The sequence below is a fragment of the Rhinolophus hipposideros genome (genome assembly GCF_964194185.1).
Source record: "Rhinolophus hipposideros genome assembly, chromosome: 8".
Lineage (NCBI taxonomy): Eukaryota > Metazoa > Chordata > Mammalia > Chiroptera > Rhinolophidae > Rhinolophus > Rhinolophus hipposideros.
The window spans coordinates 91,999,360-92,016,915 of NC_138054.1; the positions used below are offsets into that span (position 1 = coordinate 91,999,360).

Here is a 17,556-nt window from a genome sequence, read left to right on the forward strand (position 1 = left end):
TACGGGAACCCGTGGAAGTGTCCTGACCTCATCCTGCCAGCTGGGAGGGGCTGGGCAGGGCTGGTAATGGGTGGTGGGCATGTTTGATGGTGCTTAGGGTTTTTTTCCTGGATGGTTAACAGGTCCTGAAAGTGCAAGGCAGCCTTGTCAGGGAAAATGCAGGCCAGCTAGAAGACCAGTAATCCCGGGCCCCCTCGGCCAGATGCCCAGCGATGTGACACCCAGCCTTGGACCAGCAGAAGCCCACCGCCCTGATGCCTTTTCCTTGGCCCTTGCAGGCCATCTGCTCCGGGCTCCTTCAGTCTCTCGTGTGGTTTAAAGTGACCTGGGAGGACAAGGGGTTCCCAGTGCCCCACACTGATCCAGGGGGCTGTACAGACCTGCCCATGCTCAAGGATGAATGAAGAGAAGCTTTTGTTTGGGGCTCGCTGGCAATTAATTTGGATGGGAAGGGGGAGGGGAAATTGGCTACATATTTTTCCAGCACCCCCTGACCCCCGCCATCCATCACCTCCAGGGTTCAGCTTGGACGCTGCTTATTCTCACCACTGCTTAGGTTGTGGCCACCTCCCCAGGAGATCTTGCACAGGGTGCTGTCCCTGCGCAGGCACAACTCTCCTGGTTCCCCAAAGGCCCCAGGACAGGAGTCCTGGCGATGTCAGTGTGGCAGGATGCTGGTGAATGCCTGCCTGGATGGGGCGCACCAGTGCTCAGCCAAGACCACGGGTTGGTGCTACAGACAAGATCGCCACGCCCTCTGTTTTTGACTTCCCAAGTCAGGCAGGTCCTGTGGGTCTCTGGCAGCGACGTGGGGCCCCAGTGGGTTCCCGCAGACGCACTGAGGTGTGGGTGCGCTTGCTTTACTGGCCATGGTAGGTTAAGAGAGCTGGCCATCCTGCCCGCCACGGAAACTTTCGCGTGTGAGCGTAGCCTTAAGATTTGCTGCTGCGAGAGTGGCTTGGCTGCGCTCACTTAAAATTCCAGCCTTGCTCCCGAGGGCTTTGGCCTCCATCTTCACCTTTAACAACCGAGGGCTGGTAGCGGCGGCTCCTTCGCTCTCCGCGACAGGTGTCGCTTCTGAGCGGGAGTTTCGGGCACAGAATGTAGATCCCGAGCACCCCCAGGCGTCGGAGCCCAGCCTGGAGGGGCGTTTTGGCAGCGGGCACGGGGGTGGTGGGCGCGGGGTGCGATGGGGTCAGGGAGGAGCCAGCCTGCACGGCTCTTCTGGAGGCATCAGACCCCGCTGTCCCCAGAGCGGCACTTCCCCAAGGGCGGAACGCATTTTTCTTCCAACCCTCTTTCGGAAGGGGCGTGTAGAGGCCGGGGCTGTGTGCGGAGAGGCGAGGGTCCCGCTGCGTGGGAGCAGACGGCGGGCGAGGAGCCCGGGGCCGCACGCCTCCCGGGTGGGAGAGGCAGCGGGCCCTGCCCGGGGTGCTCGCGGGCGGCTTTCCCCGCCTCCCACGGGGCCCAGCTCGCCGGAGGCCCGCTGCCCGCCCGGCCGTCGGGTCCCCGGGCGCGAGGGCGCCTCGACGGCTCCCCCTGCCCCCACCCTGCCCCCACGCTGCCCCCGGCGGCTCGGGACTAGTCTCCCAACTTGTTCTCCGCTGTTAACTAGTCGCGCTGCCGGAACGATGGGATGGGGTTGCCACAGCAACCAGACTGGACGTCACAATCCGGGCATGTGTGCCGCCCCCCCGCTGTGCAGCCGTGCCGCGGGCGCTGCCGCCGCCACCCTCGGCAGGCTGCGGACTCCGACTGCGGGGCGCGGGGGGCGGAGCGGCCCCGGCTTTGCGGGAGCCGAGTGGAAACAGCCTAGAGGAGGGGGTCGGGACAGGGGGTGGGCTTGGGGGGGTGGGGGGCAGGCGGCCGCCATCTTCTCGCCGAGGCCGCCTCGCCCGCCGCGCGCACCAGTCCGGCAGCTCACGGGTTAAGGCTGGCACCGCGCCCGGCGGGAGGGGGGCGCCCACCTCCCCTCCCCCCGCGCCGGGCATGCGGGGCCCACTGGGCACCGAGGAGGAGCTGCCGCGGCTGTTTGCGGACGAGATGGAGAACGAGGACGAGATGTCAGGTGAGCTGGGTGCCGGCCGCGCCGGGCCGGGCGCCTCGGGGCCAGGGGGCCGCTGGGGCCCGGGGGCCGGACCGCGCCGGCGTTGCTGGCGGCGCGCGGGGGGCGCTGCGCTGGGGCCGCCTTCCCGCCCTGCTGGCGCCGCGGCCAAGGGCGCGGGCGTGGGCGGCCAGGGCGGGGTACGGCTGGGGCCACCGGGCCTGGCGGGCAGGGCACCACCGGCGGGGGTGGGCCGCGCTGGGCGCCCCGGACGGGGAGGGGCGCGGCGCCGCCGGGTCAGCCCGCGTGCCCTTGAAGGGCGCGGGCATCGAGCTCGGCTGCAGGCGCGGACACCCCGAGCTTTGCCCCCGCACCTCGCGCCTCTTGCGTCCCGGGAGCTCGGGCCCTGGGCCCCGGCCCAACGCAGCCCCGGTGCGGGCTGGGTGGGGCCTGGAGCGGGGCTCCAACGGCCATGCTTGGGGACCCGGCAAGTGCCCTGGCTTGGTGGCTTCCTTTAGGGCCAGCCAGGGCTCCGGGCTGGGGCTCGCCGGTCCCCCGGCCGCTGGGTGCTGTGACCGCTTCCCCTCAGCACTTTGCGGGCCGCGGGCGTCGTCCTGGGGCGCCTTCGCCGCCGCCTCCAGACCCCGATCTCGGGGGCAGTGGCGGCCCAGCCCACTCTGCTCCGGCCGAGGGCCTGCCGCCCCGGCCACCGCCCCTGCCCGTGCCGCCCCTCTCAGCACCCAGCGCGTGCGTCAGGGTAACCTCGCAGGACAAGATCATCCTTTAGTTAACTGCTCACCGTCTGTTTGGGACGGGTCCCCTCCTGACACAGCTGGGCAGGGCCTCACTCTGTCAACCAGCCTCCCTCCCTCCCTTCTGGGGGACTGTTACTTCTTAGTGTCCTGCACCAAGTCTCTGGCCCCTGCTGGGCTCCCAAGAGACTTGTGGGAGGTCCAGGGGCCCCGCCGGCCCAGCAGTGTGCTGTCTGCCCCAGGAGTGCCTTTCCCTGCGGGGAAGGATATTCCACAAATTGGCACCCCAACTCCTATGTGTAGGAGGTGAGAGGAGGGGACCCCAGCAGGCAGCAGCTCCCCGGCTGATCTGTGTCTTCCTACTGAGGGGATTCCCACCAGGTGGCCATGCCTGATGGGGGGGCCTCCGCCCCCTCCCCACTTGTTTGCTTGCTTTGACACTATGGCTGGGGTCTCTCCAGGAGCCTGGCCTCACCCTACCCTTCAGACAGTCTGGCCAACTTTGCAAAGTGCCTGCTGGGGTGAGAGCAGTGGGGCGAGGTGGCCCACATGGGCGGGGTCGCTTGGACAATAGTTGACTGTTACATCTGGGTCCAGGGAACTAGGCCCATTTTCTGGAAGGGAACACAGAGGCCCAGCACAGGTGTGGAAACCATGGCTGTTTTTTTCCCAGGAGGCTGGCTCATTGGAGAGCGGTTCGCAGGCTTCCTCAGTAAGTGGTTCTTGGTGGTGCTCTGGGCGTGGCCCCTTTGTGGCACTGATAGGGGCAGTGGACAGCTGGACATGCATTAATAGGTTTATTTCCAGGACTTCACCGCTCCTCCGATGGTGTCCCCTGTCTCCCACTGCGGAATACTCTGCCATTCCTTGGTTGTGTCAGGGTGTGGAGCATGGGGGGTGGGGTGGGGAGGAGCCCCGGGAAGTGCCCTCAGGCTGGTGGGCACCCAACTCACTCTGGGCTCACTCAGTCACCTGCCCACCACTTATCCTCCCTCTGTCCCCTTCTTCCACCCATTGCTCCAGGGGTGGGGTGGGGGTTGTCCCCAGAGCCTCTAGGAGCTCCCTCAAAGCCCTACAGAGGAGCGGTTCTGCTTTGGCCCTGGTGGCCTGGCGACTGCAGCCGCTCCTTCAGCAAGACCATATGCTCTACCTCTGGAGCATATCCTGGGCTTCCCCAGGCTCCCAGCTCCTCTCCACGTCCCCAGTTCAAGCCACTGTCTCCTCCTGCTGGTCCACTCCAGAGCTTCCTACCCAGTCCTCACTGACCACCTGCCAGGGTGACACAATCAGAGCCCACACCCCACAGCTTGGATCGCTTGTGAAGCCCCTATTCTGTTCCACCCCCCACACTCCCCCAGTTCACATTCTACAGTCACACTGGCCTCGCTGCTTCTGGAGTCCCCTAAATTGCATCCTGCCCTTGAGCCCTGGCTATGACCTCTGCCTCCCCTGCTCTTTCCTCCGCCTCCGTCCTGTCATTTAGGTCCAGCTCAGTGTCACCACTGGGAAGCCCTCCTTGACCTCTGGGCTCAAGTGAGGCCTCACCTCTGTTGCACTCAGACCCATTTTCATGCTTTAATTTCTTGGCAGCACTTTCTACTCCCTGAAAGTCCGTCACCAGCTTACTTCTGTGTCAGTGGGCTCCCTGACACAGTGTGACTCCCTTGGTCACCAGCCGTGCCCAGCACCTGGCACTGTGGAGCTCAGTGTCTGAGGGTTGGGAGTCCTAGGTCCCCCCTGACCCCTGGACGCAATGACAGCCTCAGCCCAGGCCTCGGTCACTCCTGAGGCGACCTCAGCAGATCCTCTAGCCCTTCATTGCAGCCGTTCTGCAGCCCTCAGCCTGAGCCCGTGGCCGTGGCCCGTGTGGACCTAGAGCCAGTGGGTTCTAAAACACCGCAGTCTGTGGCTGGAGGAGTTAGCGTGTTGGGCGCTGGCATGCTAATTTTTGGCTCTGTAGCAGTTGGACTTGTTACTTGTCAACTTCACTTTCTTTTCACTCTGCCCGTCTCCCACCTCCCCCTCAGCACTGTTCTTGCTTCCCACACAGGACTTTGCCCGACCAGCTCTCTCGTGTAGAGGCAGGTCGGTGAGCCTGCTTCCAGGAGGAGGGCAGGGTGGGTACCTGCCTCTGGCTCTTGGACCGGCAGCTGCCAAATTCTCCTGGGGGTTCAGAAGGGTAGGCCCATGAGCGCTTGGGTCAGATGGGTGCTGGTGGTTCTGCTTGGTGGCTGCCTGACCTGGGAAGTCCCCCCAGCGCCTTGGTCTCAGTGTCCCCACTTGTGAAATGGCTACATCACAGAGGGTTATTATGAGGATGGGCGAGATGGAGGACATGGAACATTTAGGTCACAGTGCCCAGCACATAATAGGTGCCCAAGAAACTGTGACTGTTACTATTAGCACCATCCAAGGGGGGCAGTTTGCCTGCCTTTCCCAAGGAAATGCTTCCGAGACTTATACCCTCATCCAGTAAGCTGGGGGACTTGGGAGACTGGGCTGGAGAAGGGCTGGGACTGTGAGACCCATGGTGGGGCGGGAGGGAGGGAGGGCAGGAGGGTGGGGCGTGGCACCTGGGCCTTTTCCTCAGAAGTTCCCTGCCTGGTTGACCCAGCCCTTCCTCACTCACACACAGCCAAAGGTGGGTTTCCCAGAGCTGGTGAGTCAAGCCTCTCCCCTGTCCGGGCAGTGTGACCATGTTGACCTCAGAGAGCCCTGGTGTCCTGTGCCCCCACATGCAGAGGACTGGCCCCAGCCACGTGAACATCTTACGCTTCCTTGAGCTGAGGAGGGAGTGATAGACATGGTTCCCAAGGCCCATGCCTTCGTAGCTCGTCCCCTCCTCCCTGTTGGGGAAGCTAGGTTTGGGGAGCTCTCAGGGAGCCTGATGGTATTTAATACTCTGCTGGGAGGAGGGGGGCAAAGTGACCAGCACAGTTTGCCCAGTGGCTTGGCCTGGGGGAGAGTCACCTCACTTTACGTTGATCAGAGACTAAGATCCGTCTATCATTTCATCAGTTGATTCCATCGTTTACCCACCTATTAATCCACCCACCCATGTATCCACCCTCCCACCAAACATCTACCCATCCAACCATAAAACCAACCAACCATCCTCTCACCACCCACCATCCATCCATCCATCCAACCCATTCACCATTCCTCTGTCCATCCATCCATCCATCCATACTACCCACTCTCTATCATCCAACCATCCATCTACACACCCATCCATCCATCCTACCCATCCGTCCATCCATCCATCCATCCGTCCATCTACCCACCCACCCAACATAGATTTCTGGAGTATCTTCTCTGAGCCAGGTACTAAATACAGTGTGTGGCGTATAACTTTCTGGGGCTTTTACAGATAACTTTTGAGACTTTCTGCTTTATCTCTTTTTCTCTGTCCTTATTTACCTCTCTCTGTCTCTTTCTTTCACTCTGTCCCAGTATGTCTCATAATCTGCCTGCCTGTTTTCCCCAAGTCCTTGCCTCTGCTTCTCTCTTTCTGGCTGTCCCTCTGTTTCCCTCTTTTGTCCCTGTCTCTCCCTGGCCCTCCTAGTGTGTCACCATCTCCTCTTGTTCCTCCTCCTCCCTACCAGTTCTCTGGGTTTGAATGGGGGCCTCTCCTTGCCTGACCTGGGTCCCCATCCTTCCCCATCGTCACTCCCCACCCACCTCTTCTACCTCCCTTTTCCTGCCCGCCCGCCTGCCCCGAGTGCTCAGGGCTGATGCTTTCTTTGATGAGATGCCAATGAGGTGATGTCTGGGTTTTGTTAAATGTCATAAATTAATAAATTATTAATTCTCTGTTGGGTGGGAGTACAGCCCCCCATTTTCAGCAGGGCGCCTGTGATGTGGGGGGGCACTCCAAGGTCTGATGGGAACCTTAGTCTTGGCACCCCCTCCTTGGCCAGCCTTAGGGTGGCCCTGAGAACTCTTGGCCCAGCAGTGCCTGAACCAGAGACCCTCACCTTCTGCCACCGAGCCCTTCGCTACCTGCCATCCGCATCCTCTTGGGGCCTCCCTAGATCTGCCTGCTATTACCAAGCACACTGGGCGTCTTGTTGGTACTTTTCACTCCCAGTTTCAAGTTCTCCGTCACCTGTGAGAAAGGCAGCATCAGGCCCATTTTAAGGATGAAGTGGGCTCAGGGAGGGGGGTGACCATGCTGGGGAGGGTTGTGGGCGGAAGTCTGTGCTCCCCTATGCCTGTCCCCCCCTACCCCTGCCAGCCACCTAGTGGTCTTGTGCTTGGTGCTGGGCTGGGGGTGGGGAATGGAAGAAGCCCCTCTCCCCAGTCCCAGAGAGAGGAGAGAAGGTGGTGGACACTGAACTTCGTCCCCATCGCCGGCAGGTTTGCTGGTCTCTCTGGCCCCTGGCTCACCACCTCCAAATCCTTTGACCACTCCAAATCAGATGACCTAACTTTTCTCTCCACAACCATGTTTGTCTTTTACTCTGATGACTCTGTGTTTTCAAAGCTCCCTGGGGGGCTGCATTCTTGCCCAGGGCCCTGTGGGCTGGGCTCTGCTGCTGCCCCTCCCAGAGGAGCGAGGAGGAGCTGGGCAGAGCATAACCTGTGGGGTAAGCATGGGGACTTGTGGTGGACGAGCCCTCATGTCCCCGAGGGACCCCGTATGACCTCGCAGACCAGGGGCTGGCCTGAGTCACCTCAGGGTTCCCAGGGCACGGCCCTGAGCTTGGCACATAGGCCATGCTGTTTAAGTTTAAATATAGTAAATGTGGGGAAAGTCTGAATTCTGGGAGAGTCCTATGCCTGGAAGGAGGGGCAGCAGCGGGGACCACTCGTGGAAACCACCTGCCTAAGGTCCATCTTGGCTCTACCACCTGCCAGCTGTGAAACTGAGATGTGGGCAAGTGAGGAGATCCTCTGAGCCTCAGTTTCCCCATCTGTACATGGGATAACAGTAGTACTACCTCCCAGGTCGCTGTATGACTTCATATAAATCCACATACGCTACCTGCTTTGTGCGTCGCAAGTAGTACATAGGAACTTCCACTGTTATAATGTGTTACCCTGAGAAAGGCCCACCCAGCTCGCCTGGGCTGCAGCCTGCAAGACCGAGGGGTGCCCTGGGCTGCAGCCTGTGCAGGGAGGTGGCAAGGGGCTGGGGGTGAATTTAGGAAAACGCAGTACCTCTCTTCGCCCCTGCAAACTCTGTCCCTACTGGTCCCCCTGCCTGTCCCCCCCTTCCCTTTGCCTCCTCCGCAGGCCTGCTCTGACCTGGGGGCCCAGCAGGTAGCAGAGATAACAAGGCTAATGGGTCCTAATTATAGCTTGTCTTAGATCAATGGAGCCTTGACTGCAGGGCAGGCTGGTGCGGAAGGGCAGGCTACCAGGCTGGCCAGAGGGCTGCAGGGCAGCCAGGAGGGGCCAGGACCTGGCAGGGCAAGGAGTCCTGAGGACTCTTCTCCCTGGGACACTCACCCCAGGGTGGGCAGGTCCCGCCTTACCACTGGCTGTGTGCTCTGAGGCAGGGGGCACAAGGCCGGAGCTCAGGAGGGGTGATGGGCATGGGAAGGGTTGCTCGGATGTGACTCGCCAGGTCTGGCTTTCAAAGGCTCAGGGCCCAGTGCTGAAGGGGAGGAGAGGTGAGTGGGAATCAAGGGGTTGGGGGGATAGTGTCACAGAAAGTCAGCCCTGGGGTGTCCTCAGGGCCACCAGAAGCAGAGGGAAGAGAAAGAGCCTTTCAGATGGGAGTGGGCAGGTGGGGTCCTCATCCTTGTGTGCCAGCCCTGGGAACGTTCCTGGAGGAGGGGTTTCATCAGGCAGATGGTTTGGGGCCGAGAGGTCTTCAGGAACGGAGGGCGGGGTCTGCTTGTGGGCAGAGGGTTTGGGGCCTTATCCTCTGAGGCTCTTCTGGGTGTGGATTAGGGTTAGAGTGTTCCCCCTCCTCCCAGGCAGGGCGGGGCACAGCTCAGGCAGGTGACAGGCTTACTTCTAGAACCTCCTGCAGCCACCTGTGCATAGCCACGTGTGTTCTGCTGGTCACTGAGTGACCGTGCGCTGGCCTGACCTTCCCAGTCTGGGGACTGCCCTGCAGAGGGGGACAGGGACATGGGCAGGAGGAGGCAGGAGGTAGGACGGTGAGGCCCCCTCGCGATTGCATCAGGCCGAACCTGTTATATAACTGGTGCTGGGCATTCCCCGGGTGCGGGGGCGGGGGTGGCTGGGGGTTTGGGCAGGTGTGGACGGGCATCGATCCCCAGCCCAGCTCCCCACCAGCCCCATCACTGCCGCCCAGACTCCTCCACTCCAGGACAACTCTGGGGGTCCATGGGCACATTTTCAACTGGCCCCCCAAATTCCTGCCCCTCCCATGTCAGGGTTCAGGGGCGCAGGACAGGGTTATTTGTGCAGCCTCAGCCTGGCTTTCCTTAGGTGAGGTCTGCCCACATCGCCCAGCCCTTACTGCCCGGCCCTGTGTGCCATAGCTCTAGCCAAAGCCCCAGCAGCTGTGCCTTCCACGTGGTCCTGACCTTAGCAGTGACGAGCGGGCCCCCAGGGATGGCCAACACTCAGTCCACTCTCAGGCAACTGTCTCCCGGGCAGATGCCCGTCCTACCTGGAGTCAGCTTCTCTCCAAGTCTGTCTGCCCAGCAGAATGGGGAGTGGGCTCTTGGGGGGCTGCACAAGACAGGGAGGGCACTTGCTCCCTGGGAGGGGAGCCCACAGGTTCCTGGCCACCCTGGAGGGCTCCCCAGTGCGGAGGAGTGCCCAGACAGTGGTGCAGCCCCACCTTCCTCTGGGAGGGGGTGGTATGTGTGGGGACTGGCCCTGTGGGGCCTTGGGTGTGGGAGGGGCATCCACGGGGCCACCAGAGTCACCAGTGCTTTTCGCTGGATTTCAGAGTGTGGCAATGGGAGCCAGGAGACCCAGGGTGGGACTAGGGAAGGGGCAGGAGGTCCCAGACAGGTGGGGAGTGACCCGTGGGGAGACCAGGGGGCTGGATGTTGGTGTGCCCTGAGTGTGCACACTTGTGTCCCAGCATCTGTGGTGTGTGGGTCTGAGACATTCAAAAACCACTGTGGTAAAGTCTTCCTGGGTGGCGGTGGCTGCCCTGTCTCTTTAAACTTGGTTCACTGGGAAGCCCTGATCCTTTCCTAGGTAAAGTCTCCTGGTGGCCCTGGGACTTCTCACCCTTCTCAGGGTCTCCCGGGTGGCAGCCCTGCAGTGTGTGGGGGATATAACTCCCCGTTATGTCCCCCCAAAACCTGGTTGGCTCTCTCCTCTTTTCCCTCTGGGCACATGGAGGGAAGTGAGGGGGTTGGGGTAGGACAAGCTGGCTGTTGCACTATGGGAGGTGGGGGCAGCTGGCATGGAGCGCCAGCTCTCTCATGGGCCCCTTCTGGGGACTCTTTGGAGGTTCAGCTGTTCCTTCCAGAAGCTTCCTTTGCCCTTGAGGACGGATGTAACTCCACTCTGGGTGGTTTGTTGTTGCAGTGTCTTCTTTGTCTTCTTGCTGTGTTTTCCCCCAAGAGGACCCACCCTACTCTCCCCTCTGTGACCCACATGTGGTCCCCAGTAATGTAGGGCTCTCTTCCCTTTCTCATCCTGATTTCTTGAACACTTGCTCCCTGGGTGGGAAGGCCACAGGCCCATGGCCACCCTGGAGGGGACCCCAAGGAAGGGGCCACATGTCAGGCCCTCTCCCCTTTGTGGGGTGGCAAGATGCTCACAGCCAGCTGCTTCTTCAATAACATCCCACCTCACACACCTGCTCTGCTCGCCTCTCGGCATTTGAAACTCAGGAAGGAGTGAGGAGATTCAGGAATGGTGGGCAGCATCTCTGTGGAATTTCACATCTTCCTGGGTGCCCAGCTGGAGTGTTTGTCATCCTGTGCCTGTGCCTGTGGGTGTGTGACTGGGGTTGCGTGTGCCTGTGTGGGTGGGGAAGGTGTGTGTGTTCCTGTGTGAGTGTGACGGGTGTGTGTACCTGTGTAGGTGTGACTGGGGGGATGTGTGTGCCTGTGTGGGTGTGAATGGGGTGTGTGTGCCTGTGTGGGTGTGACTGGGTGTGTGTGCCTGTTTGGGTATGGCTGAGTGTGTGTGCCTGTGTGGGTGTGAATGGGGTGTGTGTGTACCTGTGTGGGTATGGCTGGGGGGATGTGTGTGCCTGTGTGGGTGTGACTGGGTGTGTGCCTGTGTGGGTATGAGTACTTGTGTGGGTGTGTCTGGGTATGTGTGCCTCTGTGGGTGTGACTGGGGTGTGTGCCTGTGTGGGTGTCACTGTGGTGTGTGTACCTGTGTGGGTGTGGCTGGGTGTGTACCTGTGTGGGTGTGACTGGGTGTGTGCCTGTGTGGGTGTGACTGGGTGTGTGTGCTTGTGTGGGTGTGACTGGGTGTGTGCCTGTGTGGGTGTGACTGGGTGTGTGCCTGTGTGGGTGTGGCTGGGTGTGTGCCTGTGAGGGTGTGGCTGGGTGTGTACCTGTGTGGGTGTGACTGAGGTGTGTGCCTGTGTGGGGTGACTGGATGTGTGCTTGTGTGGGTGTGGCTGGGTGTGTGCCTGTGTGGGTGTGACTGAGGTGTGTGCCTGTGTGGGGTGACTGGATGTGTGCTTGTGTGGGTGTGGCTGGGTGTGTACCTGTGTGGGTGTGGCTGGCTGTGTGTGTACCTATGTGGGTGTGACTGGGTGTGTGCCTGTGTGGGTGTGACTGGGTGTGTGTGCCTGTGTGGGTGTGGCTGGCTGTGTGTGTGCCTGTGTGGGTGTGACTGGGTGTGTGCCTGTGTGGGTGTGACTGGGTGTGTGCCTGTGTGGGTGTGGCTGGCTGTGTGTGTGCCTGTGTGGGTGTGACTGGGTGTGTGCCTGTGTGGGTGTGACTGGGTGTGTACCTGTGTGGGTGTGACTTGGTGTGTGCCTGTGTGGGTGTGACTGGGTGTGTGTGCCTGTGTGTGTGTGTGGCTGTGTGTGTGTGTGCCTGTGTGTGTGTGGCTGGCTGTGTGTGTGCCTGTGTGGGTGTGACTGGGTGTGTGTGTACCTGTGTGGGTGTGGCTGGCTGTGTGTGTGCCTGTGTGGGTGTGACTGGGTGTGTGCCTGTGTGGGTGTGACTGGGTGTGTGTGCCTGTGTGGGTGTGGCTGGCTGTGTGTGTACCTATGTGGGTGTGACTGGGTGTGTGCCTGTGTGGGTGTGACTGGGTGTGTGTACCTGTGTGGGTGTGGCTGGGTGTGTGTGTGCCTGTGTGGGTGTGACTGGGTGTGTGCCTGTGTGAGTGTGACTGGGTGTGTGCCTGTGTGGGTGTGGCTGGGTGTGTGTACCTGTGTGGGTTTGACTGGGTATGTGTACCTGTGTGGGTGTGACTGGGCGTGTGTGTGTACCTGTGTGGGTGTGGCTGGGTGTGTGTACCTGTGTGGGTGTGGCTGGCTGTGTGTGTACCTATGTGGGTGTGACTGGGTGTGTGCCTGTGTGAGTGTGACTGGGTGTGTGCCTGTGTGGGTGTGACTGGGTATGTGTACCTGTGTGGGTGTGACTGGGCGTGTGTGTGCCTGTGTGGCTGCATGTACAGGATGGAGCGGGAGAGGCTGTGTGGTCTTTGATTCCCCATTAGGGGGTCCCGGCATCTTTTTTGTTGGTCTCTTCTCCAAATCCCCAGTCACTTACTGTTCAACTCCCTGTGGTTCTGAGGTGTGTGACCTGTGTGTCCTTGTCATCATGCATTCACGAGTTTTCTCCCGGCCACACCATGGGCCTCTGGAGGGCAGAGATGGGTCTGGGCCCCTCCTGGGCTAGCTGGTGATCGCTTTGTGGTCCCATGGGGCTGTCATCTTCCCCAGGAGCCATGTCAACAAGGCCTCCTAATAGTCTCTCACTTTGGCTGAGCATGTTTCCTGAGCACTGTCCTACCAGGGTGGGTGGTAGTAACATCCCATTTTACAGATGAGGAAAGGAGAGGTCCAGAAGTGAGGGATGAGACACAGCCCACCAGAGCTGGGATTCCATTCACTGGGTCTAGGGGTTGGCTTTGAGGAATTGGGAGGAGGCTTGGGCAGGGGAACCGTCCAGAGTAAAAAGGAGTGGTGGGAGGGCTGGGGATTAAAAGTGGGGGCAGGAAGGGTGAGGGTGGGGGTGGGGAGGCAGGATGGCTGACCTGGCAGGGTTGGATGGCAGAGGAACTGGCTGTTCCAGGAGCCCCGTCTCTCGCTCTATGTCTCTGGGAGGGGGTCTCCCCCGGGGGACATGGCAGAGTAACCCTTTCCCCTTCTGATTCCTCCAGAAGAAGAAGATGGTGGCCTTGAAGGCTTCGATGACTTTTTCCCTGAGGAGCCTGTGAGCCTTCCCAAGAAGAAGAAATCCAAGAAGCTCAAGGAGAACAGGTCCAAAGGGAAGCGGAAGAAGAAAGAGGTGTGTGGGGCTGGGGAAGGGCTTCGCTGAGGCCATGGTGGCTCCCCGGGCCTGCAGAGCAAGACCTGGGCTCCCGGGCCCTCCAGGGTGGGGGTCCTGAGACCCGAGTGAGTGAGAACCACGGTGCTGAGCTGTGTGTACAAACACCCTTCCAAGATGAGTCTCAAGTGTCCTGTCTCCTTGAGCAGAATGTTTAAGGGTCATTAGTCCTTCTATTGGTCGTGGCTGTCGTGAGCCATGACAACTGGGGTCCCCAGCATACCCCTTCACTGGAGGACCCATGTTCCTGCTGGCACTGTGTCCACCGTCTCCTGTCCACTCCTGTCCCCTCTTTGGCAGGCCTGTGTCCTTCTGGTTTGCTGCTTCCAGTCTGTTGTGAGTTGGAATCCTGATGAAAACGATAAAAGTGGGAGAAAACAGGCCCTGGTGGGGGATGGGTCACTTCCAATGGATAACGTGGGTGAGCTCTGTGGCCGCACTTCCAGAATGCCCCCAGGCGGACTCACTTTACTCTCCGATCAACTCTGGGAGTCGGAGGGGTGGGATGATGAGCAGCAGCGGGCAGGGGGTAAGCTGAGGGTGAGAGGCAATTGGAGGGGGCGGGACAATAGTAGGACGACGGGACGGCTCCCACCTTCTCACCGTACACTAGCTGTCCAGGCGGCCCTGTGGGGAAGTGGTGGTGTGCACCCCGCTTCACAGATGAGGCAGTGGAGGCTCAGAGATGGACTTGCCCAGAGTCACACAGTGACGCAGCCGAGATCTGGACCCTGACGCTATCCGCCATGTCCAGCTGCCCCCTCAGGCCTGGTCCTCCCCCAGCCAGCCTGCCCGAGGGGACATGCTGTCTGTTCGCCAACCTTTTCACCTCCCTTGTCCAGACAGGGACCCATCTGGCCTAGCCTTGCAGGGAGGAGACCCAGGGGACGTGCGATGGCCCGCGGTGGCCCTGAGACCCGGGCCTCCTAACTGGCTAAGGCGAGGAGGGGGCTGCACCTCCCTGGCTGAGGGCACAGGTGTTCAGGATGGGGCTGCTGGGGTGACTCAAGGCCAGGAGGGCTTCTCGCTTGTCCCCTGAGTGAGATGGGGTCTCTGGAAAGCTTTGCGCAGAGGAGACCTCTGCGGGCAGAGGGCCCAGGAAGGTGGCCAGGCGAGAATCTGTCTCTGTAGCCACTGCCTGTACCTGTCTGACCCTCACTTCTGTCTGCAGAAGGGGGGCCACCTCCTGTCCATCCATCTCCCCTGCTTGTTTCTATGGGGGCGGGATCAGATGTGGACGAACAGGGAGCTTTCATGTGAGAGGTGCCATGGTGGCAGTGGGGTAAGGCGTTGGAGACATCAGGGTATCAGCCTGGACGTGCCTGGAGGGCAGGGCCTGCCCTAGATTGTGTCCCCGTCCCCGTGGTGGTGAGGGCCCAGGGCTGGGAGGTGTCAGCGTCTGCCTCTCTGGCAGGCTGGGGCCAGCGCAGTACATCCCGCCTCTGTGCTCCTGATGCGGGTGGGGGTCAGCATTTCTCACCTGGCCATGGGGTGGGGATGGGTCTCTGAATTCCCGACTCACTCCCCACCTGCTGACACTAGACCCTGGCCCTGCAGGTCTGCCCTTGTAGGCAGAGGATGGATGACTCGGGGCTGGCAGTGTCCTGGGATACAGGGAATGGCGTCCTGGTTGGGGCTGTGAAATGTTCTGCTGCCACTACTGCTCGCACGCCCCAGCTCCGAGGCTCTGTGGATATTGGCCTGGAGGTGGAGTCTGGTGTCCTGGGGCTTAGCGGCGAGGGCTTCCTGCATCCATCTCCCCACTCCTCCGTTTTCTCTCCCCCAGCTTCTGGGCTGGGGGTTAGATTAGGACAGGCCATGCCGTCTCCTCCTTGAGGCTGGGTCTCCCCAGTTCCCAAGTGAAGGGCCACCAGAGTGTGTGGGCCTGTGCGAACACCCTCTTCATCTCCCTGCCCCCAGGGCACAGGGTACAGTAGGATCCTCTCCACTGCCCTGGCCAGGAAGAGGGCTGGAGATGGGCAGTGTCTGGACAGTGGTAGGCTGGCGCCTGGGGTGAAGGGAGTCTGGCAGTGGGGGTGTAGGGGTGCGGGAGCCGATGCTCGCCTCCCCCGTACCCAGCGCCATGATCTCCCAGGTCTCCTCCCTCCCTTCTTCCTCTGGACCAACTGAACACACGTTTGCTTTCGTTTTTGCCTCTGGGCCTTCTCTCTGGCTCTTGTCTGTCTGTCTCTGTGTCTCCTTCACTGTATTGGCCTGAGCTGGGCTTCTCTGCCTTATCCATCTCTTGCCATCTCCTGTCTCCCTAGCCCTCTTTCTCACTTCTTTCCATTTCTTCTTCCTCCTCATTTCCCTCCCTCCTTCCTTCCCTCCCTCTCCTGTTCCATTCTCCTCACTCCCTCCCCTCACTTCCTCACCCTCTTTCCTTCCTCTCTCTACTGAGGTGCAGTATGGGGTTCTCCGAGGGGGTGGAGCCTGCAGATGACCGACAGGCCCCCAAGGTGACTCCTGGACCATTGCAGCCTCCTCCTCTGCATTTCTGAGAGCCTGGCTTAGCCAGCTGTCAGATCTTAGAGGGTCTGGAGCGAGCTGCAGCCGGGGGACAGGATCCTGGCCGCCATGCCCTGCCCTGCCCGCTGCAGAGGGCTGGGGGTCCTCAGGTGTGGAGAGGGGAGTTTCAGCCCTTTGCTTCTCTCCATCTCCACCCAGGTGGCCCCAGGACAAGGCACTGGGCGGAGGCAGCAGGGGGCCTAGGCAGTGGGACCCATGCAGCAGTTTGTCTTTTGTTTTGGTTTGGTGTTTTGGGGTGAGGAAGAGGACAGGCAGCAAGTCACGGATCCTGATTTACATAAAATAACCGGACTCTGACCAGAGCATATGTAGATGAAGCTCCTTGTCAGACCCAGCGCAGGAGGGAGAAATGATTTCAACCTGTACTGCAGCGGTTACCATAGCAACCAATTATTCAGTGCTAAATTATAACTGTTTATAACAGTCGTGAATGGGAAGGCTCATATTTCATTCTTTCTTTTTCCCTCTCAATCTTGAAGGACCCCAAATCGAGAATGACCAACTCTCCGATTCCTTCCATTTGAGTTTAAATGCCTCCTTTTTCAAAATGCGATGTGCGCTGAGTGCTGGGCATGGAGGGAAGGGAGAGGGAGGAGATGGGAGGCCTGGATGGAGAAGCATCTGCAGAGCTGTGAGGAGGAAGGGCAGGCTGGGACTACCCACTGAGGTCCCCAAGGCCAGCACTGGTGGCATGCTCTGTCCTCTGGGTCTGGGCCTCAGGGCAGAGACCCCTCGTACCTGCCCCAGCCGCTCGCACGCACAGCCCAGGGGGTAGTGGTTACAGCAGCTCTGCAGATGGATTCTGGTGGGGACTTCAAGGCCACTAAGGTTCTCTCTCACCAGGTGCTTTCCCCATAGTCACACCCAAGGCTGCCACAGCCCAAAGGATCGCCTCAAGGTCAAAGGTCCCTGAGGGTCAGAGCCCACGGTGTAGCTGGGGTGGGGGTTGAGGTGGGTTCAGGTCTTTATTAGGGCGTTATTGTTTCGTGCCTGTGTCTTCTCCCATGAGTGTGGCTTGGCTTGCACCCACCTCCATAAGTTGCAAGATACTGAACTACCCTGCTTCTCAGTCATTCCTTCCCTTTTGGCCACTGTATCCCCTCAGGTCCCACTGATGGGTCAGGCCTCCTCAAGTTGTTTTCAGAACCATTGGTTGTCTTTCCCCTCATCCCTTCTCAGCAAGGAAAGATTTTTGGGGAAAAAAGGAGGCCCAGGTCTAGAAGTGTCCAAACAGCTGGATGCAGAAATGTGCTATGGGTACAGACATGGTACCAGTGGGAAACCAATCTCCAAAGACCTGTTCTGCAGCCTACAGTGTGGGCAGCAGGGCTTGGATGAGATTGCGGCACAGGTGGGGGTGCGCCCAGGGAGTGTGAGCTGCATTTGGTGGAGGGAGAAGGCAGGCTACAGAGAGGATCAGGGGACAGACGGGGTTCGGGGTAATTGGGGAATCAGAGCTTTCTCTTGGACTGGGCTTGCCCCGGTGTGGGTGACAGCGGAGAGAATAGTCTCCCCCTTCCTGGAAATGAGGGGCTCTGCAGAAGGCCTAGCTCATTTCTCAAGGAGGGTTTTGGCCTTCTTGTTCTCCCACCGAGCCCTGGAGTGGATGCCGGGCCAGCCCTCCTGGCAGTGCCTGTGTTGGGATCTTCTGCCAGACCTGCTCCCCCTGCACTGTGCACACACTAACATGAGACCGGCTGCAGGCGCCTTCCCCTCCTCCCTCCTCCCATGCAGCTCCCTCTGGTCCCTGCATTGGGGCCCGTGCTGGCTGCTCTTGGCCTCTCCTACACTTGGTGAGGCGGTGCCTGCTTCCCCCTCAGGTGTG

General features: G+C 60.4%; 1 protein-coding gene across 2 annotated transcripts in view; it reads left to right on the forward strand.

The window, feature by feature from the left end:
* The first annotated feature begins 1,869 nt into the window (after positions 1 to 1,869).
* CHD5 (chromodomain helicase DNA binding protein 5) overlaps positions 1,870 to 17,556 on the forward strand; it is a 63,041-nt gene continuing 47,354 nt past the window's right edge. For both annotated transcript variants that reach the window (XM_081056266.1, XM_081056267.1), the window contains exons 1-2: positions 1,870 to 2,068; positions 13,036 to 13,163. In XM_081056266.1, coding sequence (XP_080912392.1) covers positions 1,990 to 2,068; positions 13,036 to 13,163 — 207 coding nt within the window. In that variant the 5' untranslated portion in view covers positions 1,870 to 1,989. The remainder of the gene's footprint in view (positions 2,069 to 13,035; positions 13,164 to 17,556) is intronic.